The sequence below is a fragment of the Aulostomus chinensis genome, chromosome 13 (assembly GCF_037954235.1).
Source record: "Aulostomus chinensis isolate RoL2024-O1b breed Wild chromosome 13, RoL_Achi_v1.0, whole genome shotgun sequence".
In the NCBI taxonomy this organism is placed as follows: Eukaryota; Metazoa; Chordata; class Actinopteri; order Syngnathiformes; family Aulostomidae; genus Aulostomus; species Aulostomus chinensis.
Window position 1 is genome coordinate 21,856,318 of NC_141332.1, and position 22,713 is coordinate 21,879,030.

Genomic DNA, 22,713 nt, shown 5'->3' on the forward strand with positions numbered 1-22,713 from the left:
ACATTTGAAACTAAGAGCAAAAATTGATGATTGCTTGATAAGTGATGTGAAATTTGATCAATAAATCGATTGATCGGCTCACAGCAAGCCTAAAATCAATCTAGACTTTCGTCTTAATCCTCTTCCCAACCAAGGTTGGCCAAAATGCTCACATTTCAAAAAAATGTTAACGCATTTTATAAAAGGTGTGAAACCCAAACTTGTTCTGACAATTGTGTAACATTACTGGAACACAAATACACACAACCTGATGGTGCAGTCACATGACCTCCAATCACTATAATCTCTATCTTCCCATTTTGTACTACGGTCACAAATTCAACCCGGTGAACTGAACAGATGGGGCTGTGTCTGTGTCGGTGTTGTGTGTGTGTGTGTGTGTGTGTGTGTGTGTGTGTGTTAAGATGCTTGAAATGAAGATCAGTCCAGCGGCAGAATTGCTTACTGTCATTCATGCCCTTTGCACACACGCACAAACCCTTGCACACACACACACACAGACGCACACACACCTGCCTTTATTAAAACGTCACATTCAGTGAATATACTGTGTGCTTTCATTGCTGTCTGCTCTGAATGGGAACGGCTGTGTATTTACAGTGAATTGTAAATCCTGCCAAGCACTCAGCTGTCAGAGTCTTATGAATTGCTAATATGTTGTATCTCGCGCTGCAGATCCCCCTCTATCTGCCCCCTATCACTTCTGTAGTGCACTGAGCCAAAAGTGAGACTGGCGGATCAAAAACGCTAACTTTGCTGAAAGGAAATATAAGTTATCAATAAAAAGGAACCAGAACAAAGGAAATGTGAAGTCAGAGGGAGAAAAAAAAGAGCTGATATTAATGAAAAACATTCTTTTACACTTCCCTCTCACGTGCGTGTTTCGTCACTCAGCTATGACAACATTTTATTTTGGAGTGGATGTGTAAGCTGCCGTGTATTGAACCATTTCAACTGTATCCTCTGCTCTTTATTCATTCACGTGAAGCCATTAGGCAGCACCAGACTGCACAAAGACGACCACAAGAGCAGGATACACGTGAAGATGCGCATGTCATTGAGCTGGTGTACCTCACAAATACCCAATGACATACTTCAAAAGCATGATCTCATCATAAAAACAGCACAAACTGGAAAAATTACAATTCATTAACTTGGAGGAATGTTTTTTGAAGAACTTTATGGAATGTGAACGTCCACTACAACTGTTGTTTCTCAGCTGCTAGAGAAGATAGAAACATGAAACAATGACAAAAAAACCAAAGACCTTCCACTTCTGTTCCTCTGATTTTTTTTCCTAATGTCCATCGAATATTTAAACCAAAAATAAAATACAAATGACATGACTGTCACATCCCATCATAATGGGAGAAGCATACTGTACAAAAGTTTCCTCTGGTCTTAAAGGTAAAAATGTCCTACCAGGTCTAAAGGGTTAACAGGAAACTGGTATAAAAGGCTGGCAAACATTTGTCAGAAACGGCAGCTGTGACTTGCCTCACGTGCTGAGTACAAATGATGTGCGTCTTACATGATGGCCACTAGCTTTAATAGTCCGTCTCCCACAATGGTGCTTGTCACATTAGATCTTAATGGGATAATGAGCCGCATTTCAACCAGAAGGAGCCAATTAAAGTTCTATTCTTGATTTGTGCTGCCTAACTGAGGAAATGCATCTGATCATTATGTTTAAAACCATGACAATACGCAATATTTTACAAAATCACAGACCCTCAAAGGTAGTATTTTTGGTTGATCGCTCTTTCACTGAACTCGTTCACTGGTAATCCCAACCAGCAGGTAACCTGGGACAGGAGGGACAGACAGAGGGGGCTTTGGGACAGTGCTCCTCTAATTTTTGCCTGTCATCCCCTCCTCACTGCTTATTGCATCTTTTCTCCTCTTTTTCCTCTCATTATGTCTGCTTTCTATGCTATCACCCATCCAGCATCAATATCACTAACCTCTTCACCTCCCAACACCAGGAATGCATTGCCAACAACCCTGCAGACAAATAAACCAATGCTTGTGCCAACCAGAAAGAAAAATTAAGAGCTGACCTCCTGGATAACCTCCTTGTACTTTTAACATTATTTAACATCCTTGTAACATTATTTGGAATAATGTGTGCTTTCAGAGCTCCAATAAATTAAAATTAAATATTTAGCTCAGATGCAGCGTTTGACCAAATCCATCTCAGGGCACATATAAGAACATGTTTTAACTGGATGATGCACTCCCTCATATCCCAACACAATCTAACACTGCAGAGTTGTTGTTCAGCCCTCTCAGCATAGCTCTAATGTGGAAAGAGCACGCACAAACTCTCTCTCTCTTTCTCTCTCTCAGACACACACAGACACACACACACACACACACACACACAAGAACATTAACATACTCCCATATGCAGCAGAAGTCGCCCACTCACTAATGCCGGCACAAACCCCAGTAGGTGGCATGAATGTGTGTATCAGTGTATTGTACATCAAGGACAACACATTTGCCGATGAATGAACAGGTATGCTGCGCTTCATCCTTACAAACCATGTGCAAAAGTACTTAGACATGCACCTTAGCACACACACGCACGCACGCACACACACACACACACACACACACACACACACACACTCACATTCACACACACACAACACTATGATAATTCATGTATGAAAACGTGAGAAAACTACATTTTGCTAACATTATAAAGTTATTCTTCTGTTCAAGTCATAGCACATGCGTATAATGAGGATGAAAGAGATGAGACGGAAAGTAAATAAGAGGAGAGGAGAGGAGAGGAGAAATCAGCCTGAGGGAATGAAGCAACAGAATAAGACAAACAACGCTGATAAAGACAGAAGGGACAGATCTCTGTTTCATAGAGAACACAGGAAGAGAGGGAGAGAGGACAAGACAGAGGATGAGGAGACAGGAGCGTGAGTGAGAGGACTGAAGCTTTTCTCTACTTACAGAATCTCCAGATCGCGCAGCGCTCGGAAAGCTCCATCTTCGATGCAGCTGATGTGGTTGCTGTCCAGTTGCCTGCACCATTCACACACACACACACACACGCGTGCGCGCGCACACACAGACAAACACATACACACACACACGCACAGATGAGAGAGAGAGAGATGGGAGAGAGTCAAGCGCAAGTCTGCAAGGTCCGCTCAGCTGGGGGAGGGACTTACAAGAGACGTGAATGAGTATGTGTATTTGTGAGGTGATACCCCATTAGTGAGCTTAAAGTAGCAGGTAGAAGACTGTGTTAACCCTCTCTCACTCACTCACTCACTCACTCTCACACACATACACACACTCTTACACAGCCTCTCTAGGGATACCCAGTCCAGACAATAGCACATAAGCTAAGGTTAAGTCTCTCACCTCAGCGCTGATATGGCCAGCCCTGAGGAGAGGAGGAGAGGAAAAGGAGAGCACAAGAGAGGAGACCGGTGCGCTGAAATGGCCTGTCTGGCATCAGCCTATCACCTCCTTTCCCTGCCGCACGCCCAGCTCACACTGGCCACCAGGAGAGAGAGGAACGAGAGAGGTAGACACAGTCAAGAAGAGAGCGAGCACGCCGTAGCTACTAAAGCCCACCCTTCTTTTCTGTTCTGTAAATATTAATTGCATTTTCTCCTCTCTCACCCCTCCTCTCCTCTCCCCCCTCCTCCCTATGTCCTCTTTTATTCTTTTTTCTTTTCTCTGTAGTGAAACAGGGAGTAATTTCATTACATTAGGCCAGCCAATCCATTAAGGGCCTTTTACCGGCTCTGTCACTGAAACAATTTCATTAAAAGGAAAGCCTCCGTAAATCAACCTCCAGTCACGACTTCCTTCCTTCCTTGCTCGCTCTCTCTCTCACTCCCCTCCCCCTCTTCTCTTGGTCGACGCCTCACACACCGGACTCCCAGATGCACCCTGTGCCCCACTGTCATCCATCCTTTGCTTTTACTTTAATTTGCTCAGCGCTAGGTATTCAACCCCCCTTCCCACCCTCATCTCTATCCATCCCTCCATCCATGAACTCAACAACCCCCAAAACTCCACTCCTCCCTCCCTTATTCCATCTTTCCATCCCTCCATCTCTCATCTTCTGCTGGGCCAGCGAAGGATAGATTGTAGATGGAGAGATGCAAAGGGCAAACATTTTAAATTATTGGGTTTTTTTTTTTGGGTCTTTTTTTTTAAACTCATGTAGGATTTATGAGTGGCATTTAGCCTGTTACAGGCACTCAGGCAGACAGGTGGACACACGAGTAACCAAAGACAAGTGGAGAAATGTTTAGACAGTGAGGAGAACAGAATGGTCCAAAGACACAAATATGGATGTGGCCTCTGTCTGTTCTCTAGACACCAGAAGATAAAAGGATATCACTCCACCTTAATCTTCTCCTTGTCCCCTTTCCCATCTCATCCATCAATAACCCCTTTTTTCTTTGACTTCTATCTTGTCCCCTTCCATTTCTCCCCTTTTTTCCAGGCATCCATCTTCTCAATATTTTATGTTCTCTCCCTCTCATAATCCATTTTTTTCTCCATCCGGTGCCCTCTCATCTCTTCTCATCTCTGATTCTCCCTCACCTTTTCTCTTCTCATACCCCATACATCCATCGCTAATCCATTTATTCTCCCTGCTTACTTTTATCAACCCTTTACAATCGTCTTCTCTACACAGCCTCTTTGTTTGCTCAGCATTCATGAGAGGATGGTGACTTCCAAAACAGGAGCTGGAATTTCTCTGTAGGGCAACAGCAATGACATCAGGGCTGCAGCAGCAATGCATTTTTTTCAGTTTGCTTTTATATGTGTGTGTTAGTGAAGGTTCGAGGGAATAGTGAAGGGATGTGTGCTTTCTCAGAGCATTAGAAAAGTGTCTTTATGGTAATACGCCACCTGAAAAGTTCCTAAAATGTATAACTACATTGTCGCAAAACAGACATAAGTGCTTATTTGTTGCATTGTTTGTTTGTCTGTTAATCTCATGCTAGATTATGCAAAATTTCTCAGCCAGTCTTCCTGAACCAGAGGAGAAATTTCCTAAATTAGATTTGATAGGGCCTCACTGGTTTAAAACAGAAAAAAAAAGAGAAAATTATTTACATTGGCCTTGGCAGAGGTCTGTGCTGTAGAGTGCCCTTCTAGTTTTAAATGATGTGCACAACATGGTCATAAAAATCAATTCACAATGCAGGAGAGAAAAGCACATTTTTCATGTATTTCTACCTGATATTGACCAGCTGCTGGTGGTTAACGGTTGGCATAAATTCGTTTTGGACTGAAGAAAGTAAATCAAACAACTCTGTGCCCACAGGCCAGCTTTGGCTCTGGGCCTTCCAAAGGCTTCTAGAGACTGATGAGATGTTTTGATCTGCTTTGATGAAATGCAATTATATTTTTAGAGGTGTTTTGAGATTAATTGTGGATCACCAATGTAGAATATTAATCCTTTTATGCCGCTTTAAAATGAATATGTTGACGGTGTTGTGGACTGAAAGCCATGCTTGAAAGTTGTTTTTTTTTTTTTTTTTTACAAAGACGATGGAAGTGAGCTGTGAGTGCAAGCATCTGTTGCATGACTGGACTCTTATTGAAAAAAGTATGAGGATCAACATGTGGCTGAGCTATGTTTGCGTTTTGTCTAATTAAAAGGTTTGCTTTGGCTGCTAAACAGCCATATGGAGACGCATGGCACTGTCAAAGTTGACTGTAATTATAAAGACCATTCCATTTTCCAAGCTGCTTTCCTTTGTAACATTGAATTTTACATATGGGAATGAGGTTGTGCCATTCCAGAGAACAGAAAGGTGTGCAAATATGCGAGTCATTTTATTCATCTAAGTCCTTATGATGCAAATACATTGCTCATTGTGTGAGCAGCACTTCAAATCTTAATATGTTTAGTTTGCAATCACATATGACAAGAAAGGCAGCAGATCTTTAGGGCCAATTCACACTCCTGCAAATGGTCCACATTAAAACAGCTGACCCTATCAATTTCTATGCACATTTCGTGCCACTGTCAAATTTTTAAGCATTGCTGTGCCTGAAAAAAAATTTTTTTTTTTTTTTTGGAACATCCCGACTCCCATAACAAATGCTCTGCTCCGTCAACGTCCTCTATTCACCATTTTCTGTTGCTGTCTCTCAGATGATGATATTGTAACATTAGATCAGGAAAGAAGTGGCTGAAGAAATATCCAGAGCTACAACACTCACAGTCCCATCTGGTAAAACACAACACTTCCAATTTGTGCACGTGACTTGCTGCAGTGCAGGTGTAACTCAGATACTTGAATATGGGAATATTTGTTGTTGTTTTTTTTTTAAATTTGAATTTGACTTTAATGTACTTATGAATACTTAAAACAAACAGTTCTTGTCAGTTCTAAGAGGTACCAGTGTGTACCTGAAAGGGTGTGAATATTTCTCACTAGAAAGCTTGATGCTTGTAGGAAAAATGTGCACCCTTCAGTTCACTTCTGGTCTCTTGAAGACTAATTTTGAACTTCTGATGTAACAAACGTACCTTTGAAGGAACAATCTTTCAAGTTGCCCCTGTAAGAACAGAATTGTGCTCATCCCTGTGCGTGTGTGTGTGTGTGTGTGTGTGTGTGTGTGTATGTGTGAGAGAGAGAGCGAGAGAGAAGGTGAGGGGGGTGTGTGTGTGTGTGTGTGTGCGAGCTAATGAGGACTTCCAGATGCAAAGTGAAATGTCTACCAGATTTCATAAGTCTTACAACATGTTATCGCCATTATTCATGTGCAATTTCTTTTTGCAGGATTGAGAAATAGTTGGATTCATATTGCTGTCCATGTACTTCATCTTCGTCCCCCATCCATGTTAAACGATTTCATCATATGTGATATGATTGGATTCCTCTGACAGCTTTGTTCACCAAGCACCCTGATTAGCAGTAACATGATCGATATCAATCTGAGATGAGAGGGTATTGTGTGTTTCTGTAAGAGTGTGTATGTCATGCATTGTGTTGCATGCATAGTGTGTGTTCAGACTAGGAATGTGTGTTACAGGGGATAGACCGGGGGTTTCAAAATGTAATTTCCTTCCACATAATTAGTTGGTGTGTTTAATCATGTCTATCATAAGGCCTATTGGCGGACTGATTCGGTCTTTCCCTGTGCTACCATCTGGAGCTAAGGAGACACACACACACACACACACACACACACACACACCTACCACTACTGACAGACTTATTAATGAAAGGACAAGCCAAAGGACAGAGATACAGGGGTCCTTTCCAATGAAAACAGAGACAAATAATGTTTTATCAAACAGTTTCAACTCTAAATTTACTGAGAATTCTCATATTCCAGAAGCAGAGCATTTTGTCGACAAAGAAATCACAGCAGAAGTTCATTTTCAAACATATTTCAGTTCACTAAGTTGAGGGGAAAGACTCAAAACAGAAAGGAAGTGATGATATGAGTGAGGGACAAAAGACAAAGTACGAAAGGAGTCTGTAGACTTGGATTAAAAGAAAATGGGGAATTGAATCATGGGAAACAACAGAGGAGTTACAGAAGACAGATAGGAGCTATGCAACTTAACAGAACTGAAAAGGAATACGACAGGTGAACATTGGGGAGGTGAGGGATGAGTAATAGATGTGAATGAATTAAGAATAGATGGGAATGAATGAAGAGGTGACGAATGAAGGGCTGATGATGTCATCCTCTCTCTCTCTTTCTGTCTCTGCCATTAATACTCTTAAAATGTGCTTTTCTAACTCGCTTGCCATCACTCCTCATCTCCCTGGTCCTTTCTCCCAGGATGCATCAGGATAGTGATGCACAAGCAGCAGTAACGTGTTACTGACGCAGCTGATAAACTGATTTTTGTTGATTAATCTCCATGAGTTGGGAAATCCTGCTGCACTGCTGATGTAGGATTAATGCCAACACATTCTCATCGCAGGTCACCACACACAGACGCTTTCTCACGCCCTTTGCCGTCTCATACTGACACAACAGGCACCCATTGGCATTTGTAGTGTATAAGATGCACCAGGCTTTGTTCTAAAGAACAAATTTAGATGACGTCAATATATGCTGAGGAAGTCCACGTAGGAGGAGGTCAGGATGGTTGGATGGGTCAATGAAACTTCAGAGTTTTCCAAGGGAAGACTGCTGGGTGAGTCCCGTTTCCAACCTCATTTTCCAGCTGTGAGTCAAATGTGAAGAGCGTGACAGTCGCTGCAAAAAATGTACATCCGTTTCCAAACCCATTTAAAAATGTTTTATTTTCACAATGTATAAACATTATGTTCAAGGTCTAGTTGAGTTTAGGAAACGCGTAAGGTTTATGGAAAGATCGCGGTCTTTTGTCAAGGTCAGTCACGCAGCTGATGGGTTGTCGCATACAGTCGCCAACGGTTGTTGGTATCAGAGGACAAGGGGCATGACCGCATTTGGGATGAGCACAAGCTTCGATGCAGGGTGTATGGACAGTGGCCCCTGTAGCTTTCATGTAGTAAATGAGGATTTATACAGTGTAGCATTGTCTTGCAAATTACGAGTCCACTTTTAGTGATGTTCAAGGTTACAGGAAACCTGGTCGTGGTTTTCGTGTAATTACAGGACCGACTCTGTTAACTGCGTTCCAGACTGAGATTGGTACAGGCTCAAGGACATCATGAGGTTTTCCATCTAAGTAATTTTTGCAAACAGTGCTGTATATTTGCTTGAAGTGGATTTTGCTTTTACCAAGGAAAATGAATGGAGATGAAGATGTTGAAGCTCAAGTCAAATTGCTGGCAATTTTGCCAAACTGTATAATCTCATTTGACTGCCTTTTGGAGAAGTTCAGAATATTTGAGTTTAAAGGGATGGCTCACCCTAAAAAAAATAAGACACCGTGATTTTAGCCTAACATACAACATGCCAGTTATATATTTTTTTCAAAATAATATGGGATATCGCAGCTTCAGGACACATGGGTTACTCCAGACAAGCAGCATGGAGGCATTTTATGGTTTTATTATACAGTTTCTTACATTTTTAAAGTGGTCACCATTCACTTCAATTGTCTGGGAGATTACAGCAAAGCCTTTTCCGATAAAATTCCTCCAGTGTTGCTTTTGACTAAAACCCTTCACCTGACCTTCCAGCAGCATGTGGGTGTGAAGCTAATGACTGATCTCTCTCTTTTTTTGGATGGACTAGCCTTATAAGGGTAATATCAATATCCTATGGTTTTGATGAATCTGTCTGAATTAGCCAATCACTGCCTGGGCCTGGTAGAGAGCAAAGAATGATGGGAATCGCAGTACACAATTCCAGAAGCTGGCTATCATGTCGTCACTCATTCTCCACCACGACTTGCATATTGGTACATAAAGGAGTGGAAGAAATGACATGACGAAGAACCCCAGTGTTGCCATCATTAAAATAAAGAGTGCTTTTGGAAAAATACCCTCTTGGAAACTTTTTTATAATATGCATAAAACACACACACTAAGTGATACACAGGTCAGACACATGCATATTTGTGTGTGTGTGTGTGTGTGTGTGTGTGTGTGTGTGTGTGTGTGTGTGTGAGAATGCTTGAAGGCAGTCGACAGAATATTCTCTCCCCTCCTTAAGGCACTGTAGTCATAATTCAAACAAACGGCCATCCTGCACTGCATTGTGGGTACGGAGGCGTGAAGCGTGGAGGAATTTTACGAGGTAGAAGAGAAACGAGAGGATGACATGAAGGAGAAAGGTAAAGAGGTAAAGCCACGGGGTGTGTTCCATTTTACAGTTGCATTGTTTTGAAGAAATTACACATCACATTTTCTGAAAACATTCAACTAAAGGAGAGTGAGTGTGGATGTTGAGCATGGGTGGACCCAGTGGAAAAAAAATGAATTACATTTTATCACAAAAAAGTAGGCAAGAGATCGAGGAGGCAGGCAGATGGAAAACAAGGTGCAATATGAGGACGTGATGGCTGCAGGAGATAAAAAGCATGTCGTTGTGGGCGCTGAGGTGTAATGTGACGGTATATGAAACAGCTGTACCTTATCTGATACATCCCTGCCATAACTGTACGCCCCCCACTTTGAGAGACTTGTGTTGTGATGCATGTGGCTACACGTGTACACATGCCATATCTGTGAGTTTTCCCATTCATATCTGCCTCTGCTGTGTGTTTGCGTCTAACTGGTGACTAGCGCGGCCCTGGGGTTCATCGTAGTTATCCAGCAACAGTGTTCCCGAGCAGAAGTTTGTCACCGTTGCTGGTATGTGAAGAACACCGAGTGGAAAAGTGGTTGCAGCATCCTTTTTTTTTTTTTTTAATCCATAAAAGGATTAAAGACTTGTCTCTGCTGCATCCGGACTCAAGTGATCGATTCAGAAGCAGTGAAGAAAGTTTAAGTATTCACAGGTGTGCTTCAATTCTATTCGGCAAAGCAAGACAAGACAAGACGAGGTTAGGCACTATGAGACAAGACGGACTATTACTGTACAAGACAGGCTTAGATTTGCAGTCTGGGATTGTTATGGCTGATTCTGGTACCAATACTAGGGAGTACGAAACTTCTGTTGATATAACAACAATGTTTTTCTTTCTACCCTCAACGTGATTATCACACAATTGTGACAAAAATGTAATAGAGGCAGGAAAAAAATACAGTGCAACAATAAATCAAAAATAATGGTGCACTGGACAGTAATGATACTTTGAATATAGGACTAAGTCGAAATTAACCAAAATCAGGGAGCAAAAAAAAAAACTGTTTTATTCACCGTTATTCTTTGATTCTCTGATATATCCATCTATCCATCTATCTATCTATCTAGATAGATAGATAGATAGATAGACCATTTTAATAATTTTAATGAGAAGTATATGGTCAATATTATTGGGCAAACGAACACATCTGGCAGGCTCTGGTTAGTTTAAAGAGAATATGAACAGATAAGATTAGCTGCAGTAAAATAAACATCCGGAGTATCACAAGGATAGGACCCACCACACATTTACACATCTTTGATTGACAGGTTGAGTTTGGAGGAATGACAGGACCAGTAGTCAGCACAATGTATTAGAGAGCTCACACACACACACACACACACACACACACACACACACACACACACACACACACACACAAACACACACACACACACACACGCAGCATATACCTGTCTCCTTAGGTTAGCAGAGGCCTAGAGTAATCATATTTGCCAGGTTCTTGGCAGTTTCAGCAAAGCAGTCGACCCGATAGCGGGTTCGAAAGGGTCCTTGTGCTGTACAATGCTAAGGTAGCCGAAAGGCTGCATGAAGGGGGACAACCAAGACAGAAAGATAGAGACCCTCTCCTCTGAGAAACAGGCAGAGACAGAGAAGGAGGGAGAGGAAAAGAGGTGGTGAGGGAGAGAGAAACAAAGTGAGAGGGAGAGAGAAGCATATGAGAAAATCAATGCTGTGTCCACCAGGGACAGAATGTCATGGAGGTTTTTTTTCTTTTACTCGGTGGTGTAATGGAGGGTTGGGGCCTTTTATTGCAGGAGTCACCTTGTCTAATGGAGGGAGGGACAGAGGGATGGAGAGAGAGGAAAAATGAACAGGAAACCCTAAGAAAAAGTGGGAGAAATTGAAGGGAGAGGGCTGGTTGGAGGGAGAATAAAGGGATAAATGAAAATCATTATCTCCTAAAACCGTTACAGAGATGGCATTGAACAATGAACAATCATGTTCTGCTGAACATTGTTGTCGCACTGAAGTTGATCTTGGACCTTTTGGACGAGAATTGTTCTCACTTTATTGTGTCACATCATGATTAGATATTTATCTGAGACGTATGTTGACTTTCATTCAGGCTTTTAAAACCGAAAATAATTGAGGTACGTAAACATGAATATTTAAAATAGTCAACATAAAAAATTCAGAGTAAAATCTATCCGTTTACGATTTCTTTCCCCTTTTTCTCTATCTAATTTTATGGATTAGGATTTTGTGGGTTGCTGTATTCCTGTTTCAGTTATTAAATGTAGGTTGTGTAAAATGAATCAGTGCAAGCATGTTTAACATATCCTTTTCTTTTTGCCAGTTGTATTTTCTCACAAATTGTTGAGATCTTATTCTGGCGATGCATTTTGGAAACTTAGTATTATATTTTCATTTTATGCTTTGTTTTGATGTAATACCCTCAAATATGTTTAGCACGGCCCAGGTCACCTTGGCCTCTGAGACACCAAAATTTCATCGGTTCGTCTTCAAACCCAAAGGGAACATTTGTACTGCATTTGAGGAAATTTCTTGAAAGCCGTGATGGACTTGGATGGAGAGGAGACATGGAGGGATGGAGAGTTGCAGGGTGGAGGAAGAGAAGAAACTTTGAGGAAGTTGAGGACGAGAAAAAGCTTGAGAAAGAAACATACGGATGACAGGGAAGAGGAGGAGGTGGAGGGAGGGGAGTTTGTACTGTGAAGCTACGAATGACTTTAAATGTCAGAGTCACTCCTGATTTAAAAGCAATGATTAATTTTGCAGGTCAAAGCAATTTAATGCAAAACATTTTAACAGGGCAGAGACAATTTTTACTGTCAATTTTGAGTGATATTACTTTATAAGTTTGGGAGAAAGTGAAGAGTTGAGTTAGAAGAGGGAGTCTGGTGTGATGCTGCGCTCAGATGGATTCAGGCAGGAAACCAGACATCATTTTAGTGGAAGAGAGGATGGTAAATTATGGTGGGGCTGTCAAAAAAGCAAGTGATGCTAACAGTCAACGATATGTCAACATTTTGACTTTTCAGTGCAACCCTCCTTTGACTATCCTTGCCAGAAATGTAACGATGACCGCACATTTTGATTTCATGTGTGCATGGAATATTAAGCTTCATTTAACAGCGATACATTATTTGAATAATGTTCCTGAAATTTTCTGCTGCTTTTTTTTTTTTTTTTTTTTTTTAAAGGCATCACAATCGCACCGTATTTTATATGCAAATTGTTTTTAACATCCAGGTCTTTAGCATCCATCTTCCTCCTGCCTGAATCCATGTGAATTCAGTATTAAAGCAAAAGGTCTCATGCAACATTTCAAAGTGAAATATAGTCAGATTAAGAGCACAAAACCAAAGTTTGGAAACTTGTATGGACTTTCAGCTATTGGACTTGCTCAGGGGTACAACCATGGGACGTTGTGCTCTCAGGTGTGAATACCTGTTAACACCAACAGCCACGGTTGTGTTACATCTCGGCTTGGACAAAGATGTGATGTACTTAGCATGGGTTCATTTTCTATCGCTGAATTTAAAACAGTTATGAAATACGTCAGAGAGTCGAAGGTCAGGCAGGCAACACGGTGCGTAGCATTTAGTTTGGATTGCGGCCTCGATGCGAGATGGCAGAGTGGATTAGCTGATCAGAGGCCAACCTGAACTCAAAGGTTTGGAACCTGGCCATGGAAACTGACACTCGCTCACTTTCATACACACAAACACACACAGCAGTCGAGAGTACAGGCGCTTTCCCGTCCATTTAACTTAAAAGTAAAGTAAAAGTCCTGTGGACTTTGGCGGACATATTGATTTTACATCACACTTGGGGGAGAAAACTAACCAGAAGAGCACATGTGCTTGTAGCCTGCTCCTGGTGGGTTTTGCAAGATTCATACTCATACATCCCCAAATTGCCAGATTCAAATGTATGGGAACGACATATATCTTAATGTTCAAATTTCATATGGATTCACTTAATTGTAGGGAGGAACAAGAAAACGACTGTTAGATAAATAAAATGGACATTTTTTTAATGTGTTCACCAATGCATGCGGTTTCCAGGGATGTGCTGCCTTCAAATGAAGCTGGTTTACCCCCCCCCCCCCCCACCCATTCACCATGATGGAAAAAGAAATTTACTGAATACATCCTAGTTCACAAGTACCGCACAGAACCTGCCATGTTACAAGTACGTTGAACGATAGTGCGCCTGTGGAGTACTTGGGATGTGACGAGGCCTCCTCGCTGGCGGCTGTGGAGCTTTGTGATTCGTCGTGGACCTACATCTCAGTGTGAGATTTTGCGTCTGTACTGACACTTTGGACACACAAGTTGTGAAAACAATCTCTCCACAAGGGCTGTTTACAACAGAAGGCGTTCAGTTAAAAAGACGCTTTAAATCAAAACACATACTCTTCACAAGCCAAATGACATACATTAATGAAATAAACAATGTTGTCAAGGAGATAAATATGAATAATGTAGTTGGTGTCCCATCAATTATGAACCATCTTTTGTAGAGTCTGCAATGATGATTTATTTACTTGTAAGTGAACTTTCTTATCTCTTGTTGTTTAATTTGTTCCGTCCAAGGTGACCGACAGAACACTTGTACTTCAGCTAGTAGTTATTCACAGGACCCAAGAAGGACTACCAACTACTACTTCAATCATCGTACGTGTCTTTAGCAGCTCTGGTGATGAAATACAACTTGGAGAACATCCAAAACCATGGTTTTATCTCTTTTGCAGTTATTATGCTCTGCTGTGTTTTTCTGTCAGCCATGACTGATAAAACACAACAGCAAACTTTGATTCTCACAAAAGCCTTGTTGCAAATCCTCCCTTTTTTTCCAGCCCGATTGTGTGATCACAGCCTGAACTGCAATCGCGATCGGCTGCTGGTCACCACAAAGTGTTCCGGAGTAAACCGCTGAACCCTGAACCGGGTTCTCCACAGCTCAAGAACTGTTCTAGTCTGTTCTGTTTTATCCTATCATGAACCTGCTTGCATTGAGGACACTGCTTTCCTCACAAAGTTCTATCTAGTATACTCTTGGATGCATCAGGACGGATTGATCACTCATTATTGATGACATGCATTGATTGGGCAGCATATTGACCACACTATTGGTGATTAGGACATCATGAATAAATGACAGGAGGATATTGAGCATTTGACATGAGGACAAAACCTCTCTGGACAAGAAGAGACGTGAGTAAAAGGGGAAGATTAATACAAAGAGAAACGTGGGAATATGGAGGGTCGTGAAAGAAATGGAGGGTGACAGGACGGGAAGACAGAAAAGATGCATGAAAAAGAGATGAGGTGGGAAAAAAAGGGAGGGGGAGGAGGTATAGAAGGGAGTAAGGGTGCTTACAGGTTCTTGACACTAGTGATTCCTCTGAAAGCTTTCCTTGGAACTGCCTGGATCTGGTTCTCACTGAGGTCTCTGGGGGAGAGAGGGAGGGGGAGAGAGAGGGAGAGACGGATCTGACATTAGTTGCGGTATTCCAAGCACTCCAAGATACAGTGTATGGAGTCAAATGATAAACAAAACCACAACATTTGATCTGTGTCACACACACACGACACACACACACACACACACACACACGACACACACACACACACAAAGCCAATTACAGAACAAAGTCACAGAAGGAGAGCGAGGTGGACAGAGAGGGAGGGAGAAAGGATGATATGACATTTATGATCAGTGGAACAATTTCATCCAAAGGGCTTCAAAGACAAAAGAAATTCCTCTGGCATGAGACCAACGATCAATCTGCAATGTTTTATGTAATTTTTCTTCTTTTTACAGAGAAAGTTTGGAAAATGGCTGAAATTGCAAATCGAGGAACAAAATATTTTGTATTGCATGAACTGACACATTTAAAGAGAGAATTTCAGGGTTTGTTCAATATTGCGAAGCTGTGCAAGTTTTGCTGATGACCTGAACAGGGCATGAATTAATCTTTTTATACGTATAAGAACAAATCTATGAAAAAAAAACATGCATGATACATAATATACACATTGTAAAACCAACATCAAGCAACTTTGTTTTTCTCCGGCGCTTTCAAGGTTATACTGAACACACACACACACACACACACACACACACACACACACACACACACTTCCGTAGTCACCTATAGTACCTTTTGAGCACAAATTATTTTTGAGATGGCAGCTGCAGGCTTGAAGTGTTGTTTTTTTTTTTTTTGTGGAGACACATTTCAAAAAGTACATTGAAATTAGAGGACAAAAAACAAAAGAAATCTAAATACCAGACACAGTAGTCACCCCTGACAACAAGACAATCATGTTGTAAAAGAATAAAAAAAAAAAAAAATGAAAAAAAACAACTGCATCGATGTTTCTGATTGAGCTTGAAAATAAACGCTTGGAAATCAGCAAGCCCCTCTGTGGAGAAAGCTAATTACGTACCCATTTAATTCATAATAATTCATAACATTTTCCTGTCATGCAGTTCTGAAAGGTTGCCTCTCATTGATCTTATTTGGTTCTTACTGACAGATGGGGAAAAAAAACAAAAACAAAATCAAAAGAACAAGATTTTTAAAAAATGAAACCTGATGATGCTCAACAGGTCTCAACCTGCATGAACGTCTATTGGAGATTCAGGAGCAAAGAGACCATTTAGCCCACCGTCACCATCAAGACTCCCAACGAGACAGGAACCTTGGGAAGAACAGTGATCAGCAGGGACTTGCAGAATCTGCCAAAGCAAATTGAAGCTGTTCCGGCTGCCAGTGGCGGTCAAACATCTTACTGTAGCACTTGATGTTGTTGTTTTTTTTTTCCCTTTAATTTGTCACTCATCTATTCTTCAGAAGAAATACACTCACGTACATGCAATTATGCACACTTAAACCTGAAAATACATACAGCATATGCTCACGGCATCTAATTTACACTCGCGCGTGCATTCACGCACACGGGAGGAAAATTGGTTGTGCATTATTCCAGAGCCAATCAACTTTTATTAGTGCTCTGAATGTTAATTGCAGAGCCGTGCTTGGAAAACAGAAAACTAATTTCCTCAAACTAACAAGGTTTCATCGTTTTGGACGTTTCCATTTCAGCCCTGTATTTTCTGGCGCGTTCCTTCTGTTTGACAGGAGATGAGTGTTCCCCGTTTTCCCTCCCCAGGACTTGATGGGAAAAGTATGTGTCTGGCATTGTACACTCTTAAGGCAAAGAGGGGAAAAAAAAAAAAAGTCTTCATGTGTAATTTTGTTCAGCGCTTGTGGTGACGAAAGAGCATGAAAAAGGTAATCATTTGAAAGGAAGGAATGGTATTATGATATCTTAATGTGTAACACAGCCGGAAAGTATTCCTTGTGTTTACACTTCTTGTTTTGAAGGTTTTGACACGTTTGGAGAGAGGACGGGATTCTCAGAAAGCTTTGCTTTCCTTTTCTTTTTGTTGCTTTTAATCTGACATTGAAGAAGCAAACAGGAAATAGAACGTAAAGCTGTTATCATTCTTTCTCATGCAATCACCCTCTCTAAATCATGACCCGATGTTATACCTAATTTGCATCCCCTTTACAGCGCAACATCAGGACAGAAAGCTGAAATAAGAGCACAAGATGAACAGAAAAAGCATCAAAAAATAATATTTTCAAAGTAAGTTCCATGGCTAATGTCTATTTCTTTTTTTCTTTTTTTATTGTTGTTTTCTTTATTGACCACGACATGCATTTGTTACTTCTTCTAGCAGAAGGGGAACCATCCAAGTCAAATAAAAGCCATGATGAGACTGTGTTTCCCTGTCGGCTTTTACGACTCCAGCTGGGTGACTGACATCCGCTCCGGGAGGCCGGAGTTAAGGCCACCATAATAAAACTTATATGTCAGCAGGCGGTGGATGAAGTTTTCATCATAAGGTTGGTTATTGGATCTTCATTAACACATTGGGTTTTAGGGTTATGGAAATGTTTTTTATTTCCAAGCTGCATCCAACGGTCCCCCAGTCGGGATGACATTTGGGGACCTATAAACGGAGAATCGACGTGTCGTCAAAATTTTATAGGAAACTCAAAAAATAACAGATGTAATTCTTAACATGTGCAATAGGACATAATAGAGAATTTAAATAGAGAAAGTCACTATCACTTAAATGTGTTTATATTAGATATTCATCAAGCTGAAATGCGTATTATTTTTCTAATCAGGGTGTTACTTATACTGTGCCATTGAAAAGTAATGCACCATTTTTTAAATAAAACCCACATGAGCCTGAGCATGGAGGACATTTGCAGCCATTTTTCTGGTGATGAAACTGAATATTTTAGTGAAACATTTGCAGTTATTTTAATTTATTTATTTGAATGTTAATCCATACCACGATCTTTTTTGTGAAATATACCTTTACCAAGACTGCTGCATTTTTCCTGAGGTTCTCCCTGCAGTAGATTGCACATGCACACTGATGTGTTGCGGCACATTCTGATGATTGCGTATAAAAAAACTGTGTGTAACTTTTCATTAAAAGTGATCCATGTGAATATGTTGTAATAATTATTCAGAGCTTCACCGGAGGAAGTGCACGAAGATTAGTAAATACAAATTAGCTTAATTGGGTCAAAACATCTTTAACAGGAGGAATATTCAGCTCCTTAGGATGAAAATGACTACAGAATTGCAGTAATTTTCCATAATTCAATCCGACAAAAACAGTGTAGGAAAAGAGCTTTGTCTTGAGCGAGTCGCAGTCACCACTGTTTTCATCAATCTCCACTAAACACTGTGTAAGAAATAAGAGGGAAATACTCTTGTCAGTATTATTTACTCAAGGTTTCCTAATCCAAATTTAGCTAATTTGCTAGATCTGCCTAAAAGCAGAAGCAAACAACCCAACAACTGTCATCACATCTAGAAAAAATATGATCAGTGCAGAAAACATGCATGACATCACTTTTTCCGACTCGGACCTGCCAACTTCAAATCAGTTAGAAAAGTACTAACAAAACAAATAAACAAAAGCAAACAAACGGAAAGAAATCTGTCTCCTGTAATAACTCATTAAACATTAAAAAAAAAAAAAAAGCTGACTGAAAATAATCGCAGACACCTCAGGCTGTGTTTTAAGTGTTTATGTGATGTGACGTCCTTGCAGATGGTAAAAATGACTATTTATGCAATATAAATGTTTGGTGGATGTCTGAACATTCAGATCCGCAATATGTCCTCGTGTAAACAGCTGTCCTCCTCTCATCTGTCTGTGAGTCATACCTGCTGACCTTTTAGCAGAGCGAAGGCTATCACCAACAGGAGATTGGCCTGTGATCCCTGAAAAGGACACTCACTGATAGACTAACTACAAACACACACACACACACACACAGATCATGTGGGAGGGGAGGAGGGGGGCAGTGTATACACCAGTGTCTCCCAATCTGCCGCCATACTTCTTCAATTATAGTATTTGGGCGTCCTCTATTGCCACAGCATCTGAAGGAGCGGGCGATTAATCTCATAACAATTTCATCAAGGAGGCAAATGACTGTTTGAATTATACATCAGTTCTATCAGGATGACAAATTCAGAAAATTATATAGATACTGAATATGAAAACAACTGCACATCGTCAGAAGGGCTTCAGAATCTTGAAAGCTGCAGATGGACACAAGAGAAACAAGGATCCCTCTTCAAAAGTAGGTCAAAGAAGGAGCTTTAATTAGGGTGCAAAAAAGATGAAAACACAAAGGAGGAGAAGACAAGTCTGGGCTGTTTGTCTCAGTTTATCAAGTACTGCATAACCCACTGACTCCAAGACTTTCACCACGCCGTCCCGGCTATGTCCCCAACAAAGGCCTCTTCTCTCTGGGCATGGCCAACTCTTCTCTGTCTCTGTGCATGTGCATGCGCGTGTGTGTGTGTGTGTGTGTGTGTGTGTGTGTGTGTGTGTGTGTGTGTGTGTTTGCTCCCAGCTATCACCTCCTCCATATTAAGTTCCATTATTCATGCGAGGAGAATAATAACACTCGCCAGGTCACCCTTTGCTGCTTCGGATATTACTATTAACCCTTCAAGACACACACACACACACACACACACACACACACACACACACACACACACACACTTATGTCAGTCCTGGGGTATTTTCACTGCCTTACAATCAAAATGACTACTTGCCCAAACTTACCCAAAAAAATATTCTCCAACCAGGACTGGTCAGGCTTCAGTCTGTTTTTTTTCGTCCCTCAATCATCACACACACACTCACACACACACACACACACACACACACACACACATGCACATTGTAAACACAAAAATACAAAGAAAAAAAACATACACATCACACACACGCCTCGCCCTGTTGATATAGCCTCCACTTTTTTTTTTTTTTTTTTGCAAATGTAGACACCAGATATTAGATGGATCCACCCTCCGGCTGGTGGTCCAGATATGAACCATGGCTGCCCAGGTTTGAACCATTAACCCACAAACAGGGAGAGTGGGAAAAGGCCGATTTGATTTCAGACGGTTCTGTGTCAGACAGCATCACAGGAGGTCTCAGTTAGCCAGAGATGACAAGGCGGGTGGCAAAGGTGTGCAGCTGCGTGTCAGGTAGAATTTGTATGTCTCTGCGTGAAAGAAACAGTAGGCAAGTGTGTTTTTTTGTGTGTGTGTGTGTCAGAGCTGATTTTGTTTTTTTTTAAAAAGGACTGCGAAGGAGGGAAGAAAGAGATGACCCTTGGCTCAGCTCCAGGGAAGAGATGAAAAAGGGAGGAAGAAAAGAGGACTGTCGGAAGACAGAGGTGGCAAAATTTCTCTTCTGAAACCCGAGAGACCTTCAATGGTCGCCTCTCACTCCTCTTTGTCTCTCATCCTCTCTCACTTTCTGTCTACCACTATCTCACTTTCTGTCTGTCTCTTTTTCTCTCCCTTGAGGACTGTAACTGCATTTAATATTGGTTCCATAAAGAGAGTAATAAATATCGACTGCTGGCTAGCTCATATTGCTCCTGTTTTTAAGGCAGTCCATTGTCGAGTAACACCAAAGTTGTGAAGCAGGTACTACAGTGCTTACCGGCTGTTCTGTAGAAGTTCTTCAATATTCTGAAGCTATCTGTAACCTTTGAAACTATCAAAGAATCTTTATGCCATTTTAGCTTAGTGTTAAGCACTACTTTTAAGTCACAATACATAATAGTATAGGTTTAAATACCCGAAACAGTAGATTTCTTCTAGTAGCTGTAAAAATGGAATAAGTCTTTCAGTGCATATATGATTTTAATTGGTGAATACTCTGAACGCAAAGTCTGAAACAAAGCAACGCCTCACTCCAAGCTGACAGACATTCATGAGCTAATGAATATGTACAGGGCACACAGAGGCACACACACACATGGATATGTTTCAGATGGATTATTGCAGCAAACAGGGACGTCTCTAGTTTTTATGACATTCAAACTCTCATTTTATTAGGCAAATTGAATCAGTAAATGTGAGCGTTTGTCTGCCATTTTATTTATCCAGGGAATATTTACTGATTTTAAGTGCTGCACTGTAGCGCTGCCACACAGTGTCATGCATTCAAAACTGGAAGCTTCCCATTAAACCATGCTCTTTAAGTTTTGGCTACAGAGTCACTCCACTTGAGTGACTGTGTCTTGTGCCAGCAAACTGAGGGGTTATATCATCCAACATGCTGGCAGTGCACTGCAGACCCTAGGGGGGACTTTATTGGGGATTTGTTCCATTGCCAAAAATTGTAATTGGTTCAGGCTAAAAAATGATGACGACCATTGAACCATGTGCTTTCTGTTTTTACTGTTTTACCCTTTCATCTCTTTTATCAAACTTTTTGATTTCTGGAAAGGTTTCTCGTGTGCGTTTTGTTGTAATAACAGCGTATCTTAGCTTAATGAATCCAGAATGCTGCCGCACAGAGAGAAAGAATAAAGTAACATTTTGCCTTTAAGTTTGTCCTCTGTGTACCGTTAATGGAGGACACACTGAATGATCTTCTTTCCAGTTTTTTTTCCACCATTCTCTTGCCAGTCTTTGTAATTTTTCATCAGTCTTTTGACTCTGTGCCCTTGCTTCCTCTTGTAACCCCCACCCCGTCCCTCCTCTCGTATTCTACGCTCCCCCCTCTGCTCCACTCCCTGTGATTTAATTAAGTGGGCGCTTTATGAATAAAAATATTGCCCCCTCTATTGATCATGTTGGATGGGAAGCTGACAGCCTTGGCTGCTTGGCTGGCAGGCACGGGACAGAACAACCACTCTCCTAACTCGCTCTGTTATATAGATCTAAGTAAGTGTGTGTGTGTGTGTGTGTGTGTGTGTGTGTGTGTGTGTGTGTGTGTGTGTGTATAAAACTGTGACATTGTGGCTGTAGAGTGCTGCATCTGTGGGTGTTTGTGAGTAGAACATCCGGGAGCTGTAGCGTCTAAATCAAACTAAGCGTTCTCAAAAGCTCTCATGGGCCCTTGCAAATCCTTCATTAGAGACATGCGCGCTCTCTCTCTCTCACACGCACACACACACACACACACACACCTACATGGACACACTTCCGCACACACATTCCTCAAGCTCCTCCTTTGATACATACACTGCATCAGCATTATAAATGGACATTGTCTGCACTTTTCGTTTCTCCAAGTCTCTCCTGCTCTTTCCCCTCCCCTTCCCATCGCTCTCCGTAAGGCTGTAAGTATCTATTATGTTTTGTCGATTCTGTAATTAAATTGGACAGCTTAATGCAATTCTCTGTGATCCATAGGCCTTTATGGATATAAAAGCTTTTCTGGCCCCACGCCCGAAAGACATCCCACAAATTTAGATGAGTTACTATCAGGGGGGAAAAAAATGTTGGAGAGGTTAAGGCAGCGGGGTGCACACATGGTCATTTGTTATTGACTAATTCACTTTAATGTTCCCGATGCCATTTTGTTTTAATACATTTTCTTATTTG

General features: G+C 41.2%; 1 protein-coding gene across 2 annotated transcripts in view; it reads right to left on the reverse strand.

Annotated features, from left to right (window-relative positions):
• Window positions 1–22,713, reverse strand: part of slit3 (slit homolog 3 (Drosophila)) — a 233,164-nt gene that overhangs the window by 92,408 nt on the left and 118,043 nt on the right. For both annotated transcript variants that reach the window (XM_086222095.1, XM_086222094.1), the window contains exons 5-6: window positions 15,125–15,196; window positions 2,974–3,045 (exon numbers count right to left, since the gene is read on the reverse strand). In XM_086222095.1, coding sequence (XP_086078221.1) covers window positions 2,974–3,045; window positions 15,125–15,196 — 144 coding nt within the window. The remainder of the gene's footprint in view (window positions 1–2,973; window positions 3,046–15,124; window positions 15,197–22,713) is intronic.